The sequence below is a fragment of the Neovison vison genome, chromosome X (genome assembly GCF_020171115.1).
Source record: "Neovison vison isolate M4711 chromosome X, ASM_NN_V1, whole genome shotgun sequence".
In the NCBI taxonomy this organism is placed as follows: Eukaryota; Metazoa; Chordata; class Mammalia; order Carnivora; family Mustelidae; genus Neogale; species Neogale vison.
In genome coordinates, this window is record NC_058105.1 from 12,487,031 (window position 1) to 12,505,692 (window position 18,662).

At 45.2% G+C, this 18,662-nt stretch overlaps 1 protein-coding gene across 1 annotated transcript in view; it reads left to right on the plus strand.

Moving 5' to 3' along the window:
* The first annotated feature begins 1,822 nt into the window (after positions 1-1,822).
* ATP11C (ATPase phospholipid transporting 11C) overlaps positions 1,823-18,662 on the plus strand; it is a 182,934-nt gene continuing 166,094 nt past the window's right edge. Inside the window, exon 1 of the mRNA XM_044235658.1 lies at positions 1,823-1,991. Coding sequence (XP_044091593.1) covers positions 1,965-1,991 — 27 coding nt within the window. The 5' untranslated portion in view covers positions 1,823-1,964. The remainder of the gene's footprint in view (positions 1,992-18,662) is intronic.

Here is an 18,662-nt window from a genome sequence, read left to right on the forward strand (position 1 = left end):
GTTCAGGGAAGCTTCTCCAGCCCCTTTTCAAATGCCGTATGGCTCTGCCCCAGCCCTTGGAGCCTCTACTCGCAGCCATTACTTTCAAACGTGGGTTTTTGCCTGTCGCTACCTCTCCCGTCCCCCACTGGATTGCAGCCACCTTGTCGGGGAGGTCTTTTAAGAAGTCGCCGTGTCCAGCCCCTCGCCCAGTGCCTGGTGCAAAGGAAATGCCCAGTAAAGCTTTGTTGAAATGAATGTAAGCTCCAGAGAGGAAAAGAAGCGCCTGTGCCCAGCAGCAAAGGCCCTTCACGACCCGAGGGGAGGCCTGTGGTGTAGCTGGACCCTGTCCCCAGCTCGAAAGTGGCAGGAGAATGGGGCGCGGCCGGAGGCTCGTCCACTCTCCACTTGTTTCCTCTTCACTCCCACGGAGGAATCTGAAAGTTCTTCTCGGGCAGCCTCCGGCCAAGCCGGCGGGGCGGCGCAAACCGGCTGAGGTGGGGGTTGGGATGCCCGGTCTCCTGGCAAATTCTAGATTCGGGTTTCATATTTAATTTTTTGAAGTTTCACAAATTCCAGCTCTAGACAAGGAGCTGAGCGTGGAGAGGGTTTCCTGGAGCATACACGGCGAGACCCAGGGAAGGCTCCCGGCATTCAGGGCTTTGCCTCATTTATTCTCCTCACAGTTCTCACCGCGGGACTTTACCGAACACTCCGGGCCACCTCATCCAGCCGGTGCCGAGAAGCGCCCTTCGGCCCAGCGGTCTCAGCCGCTTCCTCCGGGCAAACCCCGTCCGGGCGAGTGGGGGAGCTCCCAGCCCGCAGTACGAGGCAGAACGGGGGCACGGTTGGACTACAACTCCCAGGATGCTCTGGGAGGTGCGCGGGGGAGGGGGCCAAGGGGGAGGGGTTTGGGGTTGGGGGGGCGGCAGGGAAATCCCGCCCCGCTGCGCAGCAGCAGCGACACAAAGCCTGACTTTACAACCTCATAGAGAAAGTGGAAGTAAGACGGCTTAGGTGGGGAGGCAGGACGAGAGGAGGAACTGGAGGAGGGAAAGCCGCGTAGGTGGGCGCGGAGCGAAGCGAGGGTAGTGGGAGACCCGCGCCTTTGCAGATGAGGAGGGGGCGGCTTTCATAACTAATCCCCCCGCTCCGCCCCGCCCGCGCTGGGGTCTCCACAGTGCCCTGCCTGTCCCCACTCCTCCCCGCCACGGAGCGGGGAGCCGGGCTGCCTCGCGTGCTCGGAGCGGGCCGGCGGACTGCACCGTGGCTCCCCAGCCCCGGTGCGGGACGAAAGCGCGGGGCGGAGCGGCCGCCGCGGACCCAGAAAGGGCTGCGAGCGAAGCGGTGCCGCGGGCGAGTTAGGGCCGGGGCAAGGGAGTCGTGTGGGGCTGAGGAGCGGTGAGGCGCGGGGTGCCCCGGGAGGGTCCCCCGTGCCCCAAGTGGGGCGGAAGCACGCGGGCTAGCTGCCGAGGCCGGCGGGGAGGGAGGGCGGGCGGTGGCGCTGCGCCGGGGAAGAGTGCAGACAGCGGGGTGCCGAGCCCGGCGCAGGCGGAGAGATTGGGGCGCCCCCCTCCCCGCGGGTGGAGCCTAGTGCTCCTCCGCCTTCCCTCCCCCGCGCGCCAGGCTCGCCTTCTCGGCGGGCTGCGGCGGGAGCGGCGGGGCGGCGGTGCTGGGGCCAGACCAGGGGGAGCGGCGGGGCCGCCGCCCCCGGGACGGGCGGGCCGGGGGCGGGCTGTGAGTGAGGCGGGGCGGGAGCGGGGCGGTGGGGCGGGTGGGGGGGGGCCGCGGGCGCCGGGGCGCGAGGGCGCGGGCGGCTGGGGGGCGGGGGAAGCGCCGAGAGCCTAGGAGGGCAGGCGGTGGCGGGGCCGCCCGCCTCGCCGACAGCTTCACGCCGCCGGCCCACGCCGCAGTGTGTTTTGTGGACGGCACCTTCCCAGACCGCCCAGTAGAGCCCAGCTCGGCGCCCGGCAGCCTTCGTCGCGATGTTCCGCCGGAGCTTTAATCGTTTTGTAAGTACACTCGCTGCGGCTCCGCGCGTGCGGTTTGCTTGCTCGCCAGCCCTTCGCTGGGTCCCCCGGAGCAGTCTTCTGAAGGGATCGTTGCATCCCTGGGAGCCACCACCACCGCCCTCTTTTAGATTTTTCACTGAACCACGTTGCCGGGGCGGCCGGGGTGGGGAGGCAGGTAGGGCTCCCGGAGTCTCCCCCCTCCCCCCGGACAATGTAACCAGAGCTTCCCGGGGTGTAGCAAACTCTGTCTCCGACGGGGGGGCCGCCCTCCACCCGCATGGTGGTGGGATGCGTGGGGGGACCGGTCCAGGGGCCCCTCGGTTTGCCAATTAGCCGAAGATGGCGTTTTATTACCAGGGAGGTTGCTTTCTTTTGTTTCCTCTGCCACGAGCACATGGAGGTAAACCTAGACCTGTCACTGTGTCCCAAAAAAAGACCTGGGGAGTGAGGGAGCTGGAGGCGAGGGCAGGACTCGGCGTTGCCCGGGGATCGGCCGGCCGGGGGTCTGCTGACCAGAGGCCGAGCAAACTTTGGAGACCCCGCCTAAGAAGCTCACCTTTAGGGTATAATAAAAGCGAAGGCAGTTGTCAGGGTGGGCTGGGTGAATGTGGAGACCGCGAGGAGGCTGCACCGCGGCGTTTGAAACCTCACCGAGCCCGTTGAGAAAAGGCAGGCTCCGACTGGATTTCTCCGTCCACGTTTACCCGCTTGCAGATCCCCAGAAAAGGGGAACTGCATTTCCGTGGGAGTTTGGCTTTAGGAAAAAGCGATTTCTAGCTACTGACTTTTTTGAGTAACCTGTTTACTCCTAGAGAGTACATTAAGAATGGAGCAAAGCCGGGACCATTTACTTCTATGCTGCTATTTGTAGCAACTTCCTTAATTGCAAGATGAGGTGGCGGGAATAGGATTTTATTTCTGCCAGTGATGTGAGGGAAAGGGCTCATCTGTAAATTTTGATTTTTCAGTCGTTCAGAAAAATGGTTCAGTGCTGTGCGCTCTCACCCATCCCCATTAAAATATATGTTTGAGAACTAGTCGATTTCGCCCTTTTCGTGTGATTATTCCTTATCAAAGCATTGCTGACATTTTTCAGGCGTCGGATGAATTTGCTCTCATTTTTTTCTGCATTTGAAACTTTCACAAATGAACCCTGGCTAAAAGAAATCATTGCACATCCCTTTTGAGGGTATTATCACAGTAGCGCTATGTTAATGTTTTTCTAAATGTTTACCTCACCCAGAAACCTGTCTTATGAAATTGGGAGATTACATGTGGCACAGAGCAAAAGAGGTTGTACATATCAAGAATCTTGAAATCTGTAAGAATTGACTTGTACTGGATGCTTTGCCAAAGCAAGTGACTAAAATTGATTTCTCACATTTAGCCTGAGAAGGTAAAAAAGCATTGTACTTCATAGTTCTATTTCACATAGATTCTTGTGATCCCAGAGTGTTGTTTGGGGCTGACGAAAAGGGAAAGGTGACAAATAGAGCTAATTGTAATAATTGGAGAAGGATAATCTTTTTCCCAGGGCACCCGAATAGTCGAAAGCAACTGGACTCTGGTTCATAATGAATTATCTAAAAATTGAGATGCTGACATCCCCAGTTCTTTTTTTAAGGATTTGAGCATTTGAGAGCATACTACCCCAGTGTTGGTCTCAAAGCCCCCGTGGCTTTTCTTTCGCTGAGAGTGATCTGCATCGTTGGGAGTCTGGTCGTTAAGCAGGGCTGGCCCAGGAGGCGAGGGCATGCAGTAGAATTTGCAGCAGTCGCGAGGAGCCAGCCAGCCTGCAGGTTTGAGGCCAGTACTTTGCATCCCCGACCAAGATCTCTGCAGAGAATCACTTACGCTCACACTGAAATGAGCTTTGACCTCATTGTTCGCCTGAAATACCCGACTGCTCACATTTTCCTGCGCAACCATGACTATGGTAAGTCTTGGGAAGCTGGAAGCTTCTCAGGAGTTGTATCTGAGCTGTAGGCCTAGGGCAAGGAATTAATCTGCAAACCATTGGACTGGATTTGAAATATGCTATTGAATACTCCCCTAAGGAATGACTTCAGAATTGGGGAAGGGGGCAAATTTTATCTCCCCTAGATCAGTAAGTCTGCACTGGCCTCGGCTTTTGCCTGGTAGAGATTATTTGACGAGCACTCCCATTTAAACCACTAGAAGGCTACAATTCAAGATTCAGGTTGGACTTTGAGACTTGCACAGCAATGTGGATGTGGTCCAGGTTGTGTGCTGTCTTATGATGGCTTTCATATTTCAGAAATGGGGCTGTGAATTTGTTTCCGAATTAAGCGGTTTTCTGTGTTACCTGTCCGTGTCTAAAATTGACTTTGAACATGACAAATTACAGTTGTGTTGATTGTAGTTGTTGGTCACTGAAAACTAGATACATGTTGCCATAGGGCTTTGCATTTTAAACCTGAGGTGGGAAGTAAATACCTCTTGGGAGTTAGCGTCATCTGTGGCTCAGTAGTGTTTGCTGAATCGTCTTAAAAATACCATTTATTTCCTCACGTTCTCCAATTTCAAGCTAAAAGAAATAGCACTTCATTGTATTTCTTAAGGATACGGCCTTGACTTCATTGCCATTCATAACTGACTTCTTTTTTTCCCTGATGAATTATGACTTTCCTTTTGACAGTTTCAAGGTAGAAATTTGGTGGATTTGGTGTGGGATCTTAGGGTTTAGGCATGGAGGGGGTGTCTTAAAAGATTTAAGAGTTGGGTATCTGAGTATAATAAAAGTGCCATCTGTTCCCAGTCAGTATCTCCATTTTCCATAAATATAATAAATAAAAAATAGTAGCTTTGTGCAACTTATTTCCTTTAAAGACATTTCTAATTGGAAGTCTGGACTAGTTGAGACTAGGGGGTCAGGGACTTTGATGTTATCCTTTTGCTCTTCATAAAATTGCTAGGATTACAGTAGCATTTTCACATGGGTTTAAAGGCTTAATGAGAGTTAGGGTTAACTCTCATTAAGAGTTAAGAGTTAACCACCCCCATTTTTAAAAGATGTTATTTTTACATAATTTTCACACCCAACGTGGGGCTCCCAACTCACAACTCCCAAGATCAACTGTCGCATGCACCACCAACCCCAGACCTTTTTGACATTTCATGCTAAAGATTCAAAATAATACATTCCTTGGTAAAGTAGATTCAGGGGAGTTGGCCAAGTAGATACCGTCAATTTAGCTTATCAGAGTGATGTTAAACAGTCATGGATTTCTAGGTCATTGATAAATGAAAGCTTAAATTGTGAGTGTGAAATACTGGAAAACATTTGTCTCTTGATTGTAGAAGCTCTCAAACTGCTTTGGTTCCATGAAACATACAGCATATAGTAAGATCACAGAAAATGTCGTCGGATCAAAGAAGCCCAGGACTGGAAAGCAATTAGAGTGCGTAAGGTGGAATGAAAATTCAGAATCAGACCAAAAATATTAAAAATAATGATATCAGTAGCTAATTTATTACTTTGAATCCAAGGCAAGGCCAGTCCAGTGAAGCAATATTGGAGGCAGTAAATAAAATAATTCTAGAATTGGTGTTCCGTTTCCTTCCTTCCTTCCTTTCTTTTTTTTTTTTTTTCTTCTTTTTTGGAGCAAGAAGGTTCCCGGTTTCCTCCTTCAGTTATCAAGGTAATTAAGCTTTTGTCGTCATCAGTCCCCGTCCCCCCCTCTTTTATTTTACTAAAACCCTTGGCCTGACATTGCTGAGCCTGGAAAAAAAATTTTTTTTTGAGCCTGGAAAATATTGATGAGTTCGTTTTATTATGTTTAGACATTTATTCAGGTGTGTGTATTGCAGTATTTTTTCATGCACACAAACCTTACAAGTATACACACATTTGGTCTCTGTCCCTGTTTCTGGCACAGAGCTCCTAAAATCCTAGGAATTTCCTGTGATAAAAGCAATAAAAAGTGTCTTTTGTTATGTTAATGAAGTGACTTTGGGAAAGCCCCTCTGGTTGGGGGGACTGGTTGCCTGGGGATCCAACCTTGTGATCAGAGGGTTGGAACTTTGAGGCCCACCCTCCGGGGGAGGGTAGAGGACCTGAAGATTGAGTTCTGTCGCCATTGGCCAGTGAATTAATCAGTCGTACCTCTAACGAAGCCTCCATAAAAACCCAAAAGGACAGGGTTTGGTAGACCTTCCAGGTTGGTGAACATGTGGAAATTTGGGGAGAGTGGTCCACCTGGAGAGGACATGGGAGCTCCGGGCCCTTACCCCAGACCATGCCCTGTGCTGCTCTTCCATCCCGCTGTTTCCGTGTTAAATCCTTTTATGGTGCACCAGTAAGCTGGGAAAATGTTTCTCTGAATCCTGTGAGTGGCTCTAGCAAATTAATAGAAGCTGAGGAGGAAGCTGTGGACTTGTGTCTGGAGGCTGAAACTCAAGGTGGGGGTCTCTGCATCCTCCAGTTGGCAGTCATGTGGTCCGAAGTACAGATGGTCATGAGGACTTGGGACTGGCGTCTGAAGTTTAGGGAAGTGTGGGTAGTCTTGTAGGACTGAGCCCTTAACTGGAGCGATCTGATGCTGTCTGGGTACTTCTCAGAATTGACACTGTAAGACACCATAGCTGGTGTCTGGTCTGAGAATTGCTTTTTGGAGTGGACGGGACCCCCCTGCCCCGGGCCCACACACATACTGGAATTGAGTGATCAGACCTAAACATTGGGGTATACCATATACTGATTATCAGTTTTCTAAATGACTAGAATAAATACATCTGATGCTTAAACTCTACTGACCGTAGTATAATCTTTATTAGATGATTTATGTTATTTTATGATCTTGCAGAGCATTATTTCTTTCAGCAAATATTCACGGTGCACCTACTGTGTATAGGGCACTATGGTAGGCCCTGTGGACACATGGGTGAGCGAGTCAAAGTCCCTGTCTTCAGAATCTTTAATCATCATTACATGCATGGCTGTAGGTACAGAGGACATGGTGACTACCCTATGTCTAACACATTTTTAATGTACCATGAAGCTTGATTTTCATGAAGAAGTTACTGTTGTATGCTTACTTGCCTTTTTTTTTCCTCTACCGAAAATAGTGTGCAATCTCAGTTATATCCGGGTTGTTTGGATTACAGATTAAAAAGGAATTTGTTGCGTTTGACCCTTCAATATGACCGATGCATGGCATACTGCTCCTTGCAAATAGATGCTAGTCTGATTCTGTGTAAGGTAGGAAACCTATTTTTGGGAAAAGTCACTACTACTTGAAATAAATACTATTTATTCACTTACTATTAAATTATATATTAAAAAGCCTGAAAACAAATTCTGTCCTTTTTTTAAATTTTTTTTAAAGGGATTTTTTTTAAAGATTTTATTTGTTTATTTGACAGAGAGAAATCACAAGTAGACGGAGAGGCAGGCAGAGAGAGAGAGATAGAGGGAAGCAGGCTCCCTGCTGAGCAGAGAGCCCGATGTGGGACTCAATCCCAGGACCCTGAGATCATGACCTGAGCCGAAGGCAGCGGCTTAACCCACTGAGCCACCCAGGCGCCCCTGATTTTTTTTTTTATTGATTAAGCAACATAAAATTCTGGAAGTCTTCTAAATACCTTCTGTAAAGGTTTACCGTTTGCTCTGGTTTATGACTAACGGCTCATAATTCACACCTCTATTAGTGGGCAGTATTGAGTGCTCACAAATCAGGTAGTTTCCAGTGCTCTTAATGAACTTGTAGCAAAGGTGAGATTTGGGCAGGTGAAGCAGCCATTTTCATACTGATGCAGCTCTCGGAATGAGCTTGTTTTCTTCTTCTACTGGTTAACCACCAGCTGGGCTATGGGTTCAGCTTCCCTAAGTCTGGATGATACGCAAAGAACTAGCCCATGAGTGAATTCATATACTGGTTGATGGGACACATCATCAAGGCTGATTGCTTGTCTAACACTGTTGATCAGTTCTCTCCAAAGAGGGTGAAAGCATGGGACACAAAATAAAAATACTGTTTTTTGTGGGGTTTTTTTTCCCCACCAAGGAGGTGGAGTTTCTTGTACATCTGTAGTGTTTTATACAGATTAATCTTTTGCATCTGGACTCTGAGATTGAGACTTTTCTGATTGGGTGGAGGGAGTCTCTGGGCTTCCGTAGGTGAATTAGGTGCATTTTCAAGTTTGTTTCTGTTCACTTCACACTTAACCTTCTTGGCTTGGTTCAAGGGTGGATCAGTGGTGATTGTAAAACAAACATTAGCATGACTGCAGCGTATGTTAACACTACCGCAGTTTAATGATGAATGAGCACTCAGCACTGCAGATATGGTGTGGTTTGCCCTATGCCAGCACACTGGCAGATAGCCCCTCGGTTCTGCAGTGTATGGATGGATTGCTGGTTTGGCTGACTTCTTGATTATCTGGCTTATAGATAATGTTGGACTGTGGATATCCAGATTTGGGAGGTTAATCTGTATTTGTGAAGTACAGATCGCCATCAATTTTTTTTTTGCCCCATATATATTTAATAGAATATAGGAGGATTAGTGAGGCCTATACTGTTCAAGCATATTTGTTTTTTTAGCCTCCTTCATTATAAAAGTATTACGTTGGCTGTATTTTTCGAGTTTCTTCTTTGCCTAGGTATTACTGGAAAAATCAGAGTCTTCTTGATAATGATCTTGCAGCTAGTGTAGCTTCAAGTAAACAGTAGATGCTCAATAAATACTTCTGGTATTGTTTTGAACTGAATTGTTAACCCAGTTAACAGATCTACAGAACTACAGAATCAGTAGTCTCAGGTGAAAATGATCAGAAAAAATAATATTTTTTTCATGCCTGCTTAAAAAATAATCAGAAAAACTTTAGCATTTCTTTTTTTTTTGAAGATTTTATTTATTTATTTGACAGAGAGAAATCACAAGTAGATGGAGAGGCAGGCAGAGAGAGAGGGAGGGAAGCGGGCTCCCTGCTGAGCAGAGAGCCCGATGCGGGACTCGATCCCAGGACCCTCAGATCATGACCCGAGCCGAAGGCAGCGGCTTAGCCCACTGAGCCACCCAGGCGCCCCAAACTTTAGCATTTCTATGAGGCTGTTTTCTTAATTCCAAAGATTATCTTTAGCACCTCCCCCTACCTTGGCCATACATAAAAAGCTGTAATTAATGTACTGCCCTCAACTTCTAAAATTATAAGCAAATTTTTTTTTAAAGATTTTATTTATTCGTTTGACAGAGAAAGATCACAAGTAGGCAGAGAGAGAGAGGAGGAAGCAGGCTCCCCGCTGAGCAGAGAGCCCGATGCGGGACTCGATCCCAGGACCCTGAGATCACGACCTGAGCCGAAGGCAGCGGCTCAACCCACTGAGCCACCCAGACGCCCTAAAATTATAAGCAAATTTATATTCTTTTTGTTAAATGCCGTTCATAAGCTTATATTTTCTGTCGCCACCAGCACATCAAGTCTTTTCTGAAAAAACAAAGCTGCAGTGTTAACTCTTCAAGAGCTGTATATCTTTTGACTTTCCTTGGTAAGTGTGCATTATTTTAATTCAGGATATCACTTAGTATTTGGTGCTGGGAATGTAAAATACTTTTTGCACCTCATTGCCATTGGTTGGTTGGGTATCTGTAGCGAGAAGACAGCTGACCAAAGGAACTGTGGAGTTTAAGGGATTTGGAAGCAGTTTTGTTGTGAAAAGAGACTCAGCCTTGTTAAAGGGTTGGTGCAAGTTCTAGTCCTGCCATTTACTTCTCAGCTTGGGAAATTGGGCACATCAGTGCATTGATCAAAATGTCGTCTTTGGACTTCTTGCACTGAAATCATCTGGGCTGCTTTTGTAAACAGAGTCCTAAGACTCAAGCCTCCTGAATCCGAGTCTCAGGTGATAGGTCTCTGATAACCACCTGTTTAGCAAGCATTCCAGATGGTTCTGGAATTCACTGAGATTTCAGAACACCCATGACATAAACATTGAAATATTTATTTTCTGTGTACACGCTCTGTTCACCTGCCTCAACTTCACTTTTCCTCATCTACAGAATGAACGTGGTACTACTTCATGAGTCTGTTGGGACTGTGTTTGGTAGAGTTCTCCCCACTATTCCAGTTGTGTCAGACGTTCCCCAGCCACACTCAGGTTTCCTGGCTTCTTGGCAGAACTCATAGGACTTAGCATATAGTTCTGCTCCCAGCTATGATTTATTAGAGCAAGAGGATACAAAGCAAAGTCAGCAGAGGGAAAGGGCGCATGGGGCCAAGTCTGGAGAAAACCAGGTGCAGCTTCCATGGTCCTCTCCCACCGGCGTCACACAGGTTGTGCTTAATTCCTCCAGCAACGAGTTGTGATAACTTGTTTAATGTGTTGTCTACCAAGGAAGCTCATTAGAGACTCTGTGCCCAGAGTTTTTACTGGAACCTGGTCATGTACACGCCCCCTGCCCGGTATCTGCCAAAATTCCAGACTCCCAGAAGGAAGACAGGATTTAGCCTAAACCAAGAATTTAGGCACAACTGGCTACTCTTAACCATTTCAGGTGATGGGAACCTTTGGTGGTGGGAACCTTCCCAAGATCCAAATCCAAATCCGCAGCTGGATACCAGCTTTGTAAGCAGGCCTTTTTTTTTTTTTTTTTTAAAGAAAAGCAGTCTCAGGCCCGCTCTGTTAACTCTTTCCTACACGGTACTGTTGGGAGATACTGGTATTTGTCAATGAAGGGAAATGACTTGCCCACGGTCATCCAGCTCAGCCGCGGCAGAGTTGAGGCTGAGATGCCCAGCAACCACCACCGCCTTTTGTTTGCTGCCCGCAGCCATGCTTCCGGATTATGGGTCATCCTGTTTCATATTGTCGAATGTATTCACTTTCTGTCACTTGCAGCAGAAGAGCAGCCTGCCGCTGGGAACTTGATGCCCCCAGTGGGGGAGCCAGGAAGTATTGATGTTTCTGCCAGTTTAGCGTCAACACTTGCTGGTTTCCTCTCTGGAGCATCACCAAGTTCGTGGATTTTCATTTTTTCCTGACTTTCGGATTTTTGTTACGACCCCTTGCTCCTTGTTCCATTCATTTACCCATAGTTCCAACACTCATTTGCATCATTACCTCATCGCATTCTATGCATGGCTGGCTGTTAGCTCATAGGCAGCGGGTTCAAAAATTTGGGGGTGGGAGGTCACCCAGTTCCAAAGTGCAGACATTACTGAAGAGTATTTAGTGTAGGATGACTATATAGGGAAAACCTGCCAAAAGAAAAAAAACAAAGAACAAAATTCTTGGATTAATAAATGAATTTTATGGCAATATTTATAAATACTGTTTGCATCCAGGAGAGTTTTTACAGTCATGAAAAACCCCAGGGATATCTCTGCTTATTCTTAAGTTTCAGCCCTTTTTTTTTGCTGTTATCAAAAAGGAAAATTAATAATTGTTTATGATTTAGGCCAGGAATGAATCAGGAACTCGTACTGAAGGATGTAGTAATCCTCCAGATCAACAGGGAGCAGAAGCCAGGAGCGAACTGTCACAAATAAGGAACAGCTGCGTAGAGCAGATTACGTAAGCTACACCTGTTGTGTAAGCAGTGGGGATGTTCTTTAAGCTTCACAGTTAATGTAGTTTGCAATAATATGGATTAAGGGATCTATAGTATAGTGCACAATTAACTTTGGCTTCTTTTCTGAAAACATTTGTGTGATTCACAAGCTTCCTTGGTACACTCTTGCCTTCCTTGTGCTGTAGAAGTATGTAAGGCACAGCCCTGGTCTGCAGAACTTGGAGTCTGTTAGAGATGGAAGATCACATACAAGACCAGCCTCCTTATGAGGCATTTGGTCATCAGTCCTCGCTGCTATCCTTTTATTTTATTATTTTAAAAGATTTTACTTATTTATTTGACACAGAGAGATCACAAGTAGGCAGAGAGGCAGGCAGAGAGAGAGGAAGGGAAGCAGGCTTCCCGCTGAGCAGAGAGCCCGATGTGGGGCTCCATCCCAGGACCTTTGAGATCATGACCTGAGCCGAAGGCAGAGGCTTAACCCACTGATCCCCCTGGGTGCCCCTGCTATCCTTTTATAGAGGCACACATGGTAAGTGCAGCCCACTTTCAGAAGGGGGCGCTGAATCTCACTCTGCCGGGGTGGAGGGGGGCATTTGTAGAGGAGGTAGCCTATGAACTGGGTAGTAAGGGACCCAAAGTATTGAAGTTTATGGAATTTTAGGGCCAGGCAGCCTCATTACAGAAAGAAGCAATTACCGGAGAATTTGGACCAAGTTATTGCTTATGGGACTTAGAGCAGCAAAACCTGTCAACTTAGAGAGCACGGGTTCCACCTCCAGCTGCTGGAGAAAGACCACAACCTTGGTCTTCGATGCCTTATGTTTGCTGTGGTGAAATTTAAACTTGAAAAGAGGGAAAACTAAAAATGGATTTCAGGCAGCATTCAGTCTTCAAAACAATAGCGACAGGAATTTCCCTGTGGACTCTTCCGAAATCCATGACTCCAGTGATGGTGGTTATCAGTCTTCTGATTTCGGGCAGGAGCAGTAAGGTAGGAGCCAGGATGGAAGCAGCTGGGGTAATATTTCAAGACACTGCTTCATGTGATACATGGTTATTTGTCCTGCTTATCTAAGGAGTGCATACTTTAAACTTTTACTACGTGGGGACATTGTGGTAGAGGTTATTATCTCGAGTAGTGATGGTCATTTATAGGCATACCTCTCTTTATTGTGCTTCGTTTTACTGTGCTTTGTAGATACAGATCAAAGGTTTATGGCAACCCTGTGTTGAGCCTGTCTGATAGCCCCACTTTTCTAACGGCACTTGCTCATTTTGTGTCTCTTGTCACATTTTGGTAATTCTCACAGTATTTCAAACATTTTCATCAATATTTGTTGTGGTGGTCTGTGAAGTGATTGTGACTGGCTGAAAGCTCAGGTGATGGTTAGAATATGTGTTTAGCAATGAACTTTTTAGCAATAAAATTTTAAAATTAAGGTATGTACATTGTTAATGTTATTGTACACTTAAAAGACCCCAGCATATTGTAAACATAATTTTAAAAAAGATTTTATTTATTTACTCGACAGACAAAGATCACAAGTCGGCAGACAGGCAGGCAGAGGCGGGGGGGGGGGGAAGCAGGCTCCCTGCTGAGCAGAGAGCCGGATGCGGGGCTCGATCCCAGGACCCTGAGATCATGACCTGAGCCGAAGGCAGAGGCTTTAACCCACTGAGCCACCCAGGTGCCCCAAACATAATTTTTTAAAAAAGATTTTAAGTCCTCTCTACACCCATGGTGGGCACGCTCAAACTCACAACCCCGAGATCAAGCCTGCCCGGCACTCCAGTAAACATAACTTTTACATGCACTGGGAAACTGGAAAATTAATGTGACTCACTTTATTGTGGTATTTGCTTTATTGTTGTGGTCTGGAACTGACCCTGCAGGCTCTCCAAGGTATGACTGGATTTTAAAAAGATAGGGATCAGGCCTTGGTCCTTACAGTAACCTGTTTCACTACCGCTAGACAACATGGGTCTTCAGTAGACATTCACACTTGACCATGTCATTGTGTGTTACTGGAACACGCATTGCATCTTACTCCCTCAACACGTGTATATCCACACGATGTTGATGCACTTTCATTTTTCTCATCACAACTGCTAACTCTCTTCCAAATGATCAACATCTCTTTCATATTTGTTCCTCCTTCGGTCTTCCTCTTTCAGTAAATGACATTATCCCTGACCCACTTGTTCGAGCTAAAAACCTAGTAGTCATCCTTAATACTGCCTTTCCCTTTATCTCCTTCACAGCACATCTAGTAGGTTTGGTTTCTGAAAGAGCTCTCAAAGATGTCCACTTCTCTGCATGTCCATCTCGACTGCCATCCAAGTTCAGGCTGCCACTGTCACTTACCCAGGCCATTGGCAATGGATGATCTCATCCACTCTTGCCCTCTCCAATGTATCCGCCACGCAGCACCAGAAAGATCTTGTACAAATGCGTATCTGAAAGCCCTCAGTGACTTTCTTCTGCTCCCTGGATAAAAACCTGACCAGTATAAGCTTGTACTCTTTTTCACTGTTTTTTTTTTTTTTTGGTTGTTGTTCACTTTTAAAAATGGAGATAGAATTCACGTAGCAAACAATTCACCATTTTATCTTTTTTTTAAGATTTTATTTATTTGAGAGAGGGGGAGAGCATGAGCTGTGGATAGGGGCAGGGGAAGAGGGAGAAGCAGACTCCCCGCTGAGCAGGGAGCCTGACACGGGGTCCCATCCCAGGACCCCGAGATCATGACCTGGACCTAAGGCAGACATTTAACTGACTGAGCCACCCAGGTACCCCAACAATTCACTCTTTTAAAGTGTATGCCTTGTTTTCTTTTCTTCACGTTTTTGTTTAAATTCCAGTTACAATGTTAGTTTCAGGTATAGAATTTAGTGATTCATCATTAAGTGGATTTTAGCATATTAACTATTCTGTATAACTGTTACTACAGTCTAATTCAGGAACATTTTCATCACCCCAAAAAGAAAACATGTACCTATTAGCTGTTAGTCCCAATCGCTCCCTTGAGGCCCTGGCAAACACCCATTTACTTAATCATCACTGTGGATTTGCCTGTTCTGGACATTTCGTGTAAATGGACTCCTACAATATTTGGTCTTTGGTAATTGACTTCTTTCATTTAGTAGGATGTTCTCAAGGTTTTTTTTTTAAAAGACTATTTATTTATTTGACACACAGAGAGATCACAAGTAGGCAGAGGGGCAGGCAGAGAGAGGGGGAAGCAGGCTCCCTGCCGAGCAGAGAGCCCAGTGTGGGGCTCAGTCCCAGGACCCTGAGATCAAGACCTGAGCCGAAGGCAGAGGCTTAACCCACTGAGCCACCCAGGTGCCCCTCTCAAGGTTTTTTAATCCATGTTGTAGCACGTATCAGTACTTCATCCCTTTCTGTGGCTCAGTAATCCACTGAATGGATATACCACATTTTTGTTGATCCATTGATCAGGTGATAGGCGTTTGGATTATTTATACTTTATGGTCAATATGAATAATGCTGCTGTTTTGAACATTTTTGTGCATGTTTTTGTGTGGGCATATGTTTTCAGTTCTCTTCGGTATATACCTAGGAACGGGATTGCTAGATTATATGGTAGTTCTTTAACTTTTTGAGGAACTGCTGAACTTTCCTACAGCTCTTCTCCACTTCTTACCTTTTTTAAGAGAAAAAAACTTGGGGGGCGGTGCCTGGATGGTGCCGTCAGTTAAGCATCTGGCTCTTGGTGTCCACTCCAGTCATGACCTCAGGGACATGAGATCGAGCCCTACATGGGGCTCCACACTAAGCTTGGAGTCTGCTTGGAGTATCTTTATCTCTTTCTAATCCCTCACCCCCTCTAAAATAGATAAATAAATCTCTTAAAAAGTTTAAAAAAATTTTTTAAATTGTGGTAAAAAGCACGTAACATAAACTTTGCCATCCTCAACTTTTTTAGTTGTATAATTCAGTAGTGTTAAGTGTCATCATATTCTTGTGCAACAGATACACAGAACTTTTTCATCTTGCGAAACTGAAACTTTTACCCATTAAACAGCAGCCCCTCATTTCCCTCATTTGCTTCACCTCTCCTCCTCTTAAGCCCCTGGTGACTAGCATTCTAATTTCTATTTTATGAATTTAACTACTTTAGATACCTTGTATGAATGGAGTCATACTGTATTTTTCTTCTTGTGACTGGCTTTTTTCACTGAGTGTAATGTCCTCAAGCTTCATCCATGTGGTAGCATGTGACAGGACTTTTTTTTTTTAAAGATTTTATTTATTTATTTGATAGGTCACAAGTAGACAGGCAGGCAGAAAGAGAGGAGGAGAGAGGCTCCCCGCAGAGTAGAGAGCCCGATGTGGGGCTCGATCCCAGGACCCTGGGATCATGACGCGAGCTGAAGGCAGAGGCTTTAACCCACTGAGCCACCCAGGCGCCCCGACTTTCTTCTTTTCTAAGTCTTGATGTATATACCGCATTTGTTTATCCGTCCATTCATTGATGGATATTTGGGTTGTTTCCACCTCTTGACTATTGTGAATAATGCTGCTGTTAGCAGAGGTGCATAAATACTTCTTCAGGATAATGATTTTAATTCTTTGGGCTATATACCCAGAAGTAGAATTGCTAAATCATATGGTAGTTTTATGTTTAATTTTTTGAGGCCCCTCTGAAGTTTTCCATAGTAGCCAAACCGTGTTACGTTCCATCACCATAGCAGAAGGGTTCCAACTTCTCCATCCTAGTCAGTGCTTTTTTTTGGATAGGAGCCATTTTAATTGGTGTGTGGTGATATTTCATTGTGGTTTAGATTTGCGTTTCTCAGATGATTAGTGATGTTAAGCATCTTTTCGCATGCTTTTGGCCATTTGATTATCGTTGAAGAAATGTGTATTCAAAGTGGTTTCCCAATTTTTTACCAAGGTATTTGAGTTTTTGTTTAGTTGTTGGCAGTTCTTTATATATTCTAGATATTAACCCTTATATACTCTAGATATTAACTCTTTATCAGATATGTGATTTCCAGATAGGTTCTTTTATTCCATAGGTTGCCTTTTCACTTTGTTGATTGTTTTCTTTGATGCATAGTAGTTTTTTAATTTGATGTCCCATTTGTCTTTTTGCTTTTGTTTCTTGGGCTTTTTAGTGGTATATCCAAGAAATAATTACCAAATCCAGTGTGTCATGAAGCTTTTCCCCTGTGTTTTCTTCTACGATGTTTATCCTTTTAGGTCTTACATTCAGGTCTTTAATCCATTTTGAATTGACTTCTGTATGTGGTGTTAGAATCCAACTTCATTCTTTTCCATGTGGATATCCAGTTTCCCAGTGCCATGTGCTGAAAAGATTCTTTTTTACTCGTTGAGCAGCCTCGGCATCCTTCTTGAAGATCTTTGACCATATACATGAGGGTTTATTTCTGGATTCTATTTTATTCCATTGGTCTGTGTGCCTGTCTTTATGCCTATACTATATTGTTTTCATTACTGTAGCTTTGTGATATCTTTTGAAATCACAAAGAATGAGGCCTCCAACTTTGTTCGTGTTCTTTTTGTGTGTGTGTGTGTTCTTTTTTTTTTTTAAGATTTTATTTATTTATTTGAGAAAGAGAGAACAGGGGGAGGAGCAGAGGCAGAAGGACATGCAGACTCCATGCTGAGTCTGGGCCCCAACATGGGGATCAAGCCCACAACTGAGATCATGGCCTGAGCCAAAATCAAGAGTGAGGATTGTAACTGACTGAGCCATCCAGGTGCCCCTGTTCTTTTTCAAGATTGTTTTGGCTATCCAGGGTCTCTGGAGATTGTATATGGATTTTAGGGTGGATTTTTCTATTGCTGCAAAAAATATTCCTCAATTTGTGTGTGCTTTCTGCCGCAGGACCTTTGTATATATCATTTCTCTTGTCTGGTAAGCTTCTCTATGGCAGTCAGTGGCCTCAATTCTTACACATTTCCCAGAGCTCAGCTTGATCATTTCCCCAAAGAAGCTGTCCCTGTCCTTCCCTCAGACATTGCCAGCTTTGCAGCTTCTCATAGCCTCATGAACCTTTTCTTTATACTCTTAACACAATTGGCTTTACATTTGTATATTAATTTCCTTTGCTAACATATTTAGTATCAACCTTCCCTCTACATAGTGTTTCATGAGGGTAAGAACTGTGACCGTTTTTGCTTATTGCTGTGTCACTAATGCCTCAGTGCCTGATCTAAGCCCTTAATACACGAGGATGGAAATAATCTTGTTATTTTATATGGATCAAAATTTAAATGGATTTTCTTTATTATTTTTTTACTTTTCATTTTACCTTCCATATAGGCATTTGTGTTCTGTTATGGTGTGTGCAGAAATAATTTTTCCAGTCAGTGCCTTGTACTGATCCTTGGCATGTGACTTGTCGCAGGTTTGTGGAATTTAGTTGTAAGTTGTCCTTGTCTTCTTATCATTATAATAACAGTTAAAACCAGAGTGGTAAGTCCCTGGCATTGTTTTAAGTGCTTTACAAGCAATCGTTCATTATATGCATTTGCTTATTGTAGATAGGCTTTTCCAGAGAAAACAGAGTCAGTAGGCTGTGTGTGTATGTGTGCGTGTGTGTTTACAGATATGTAATACCTATGGATTTAATGTTTAGTATTATTTGTATGTATAAATGTAAATAAATTTCTGTATACATATATTAGTACTTCATAGGTATGTGTAGACATATAAACTTATTTTAAGGAAATGACTCAGGATTATGGAAGTTGACAAGTCTTAAGTCCTGCAGTTAGCAACCTAGAGACCCAAGAGAGCCAATGGTGTAAAGTCTGAGGTGGGAAGACCTGACAACCAGGAGAGCTGACATGGAAGTTCGAATTAAAGAGCCAGTGTTTCGGTTTGAGTCCAAAGGCAGGTTCAACCAATGTTCCAGCTCACAAAAGCTATTAGGCAGGAGGAGTTTCCTCCTTGGGAGCGGGGAGGCCAGGGAGGGGAGCCAGTCATTCTGTTCTCTTCGGGCTTTCAGTTGATTGGATGAGGTCCACTAGCATTCTGGAGGACAACGTGCTTTACTCTCTCTGCCAATTTAGATATTAATCTCATCCAAAAATACCCTCACAGACACACCCAGAATGTTTGACCAAGTATCTGGGCAC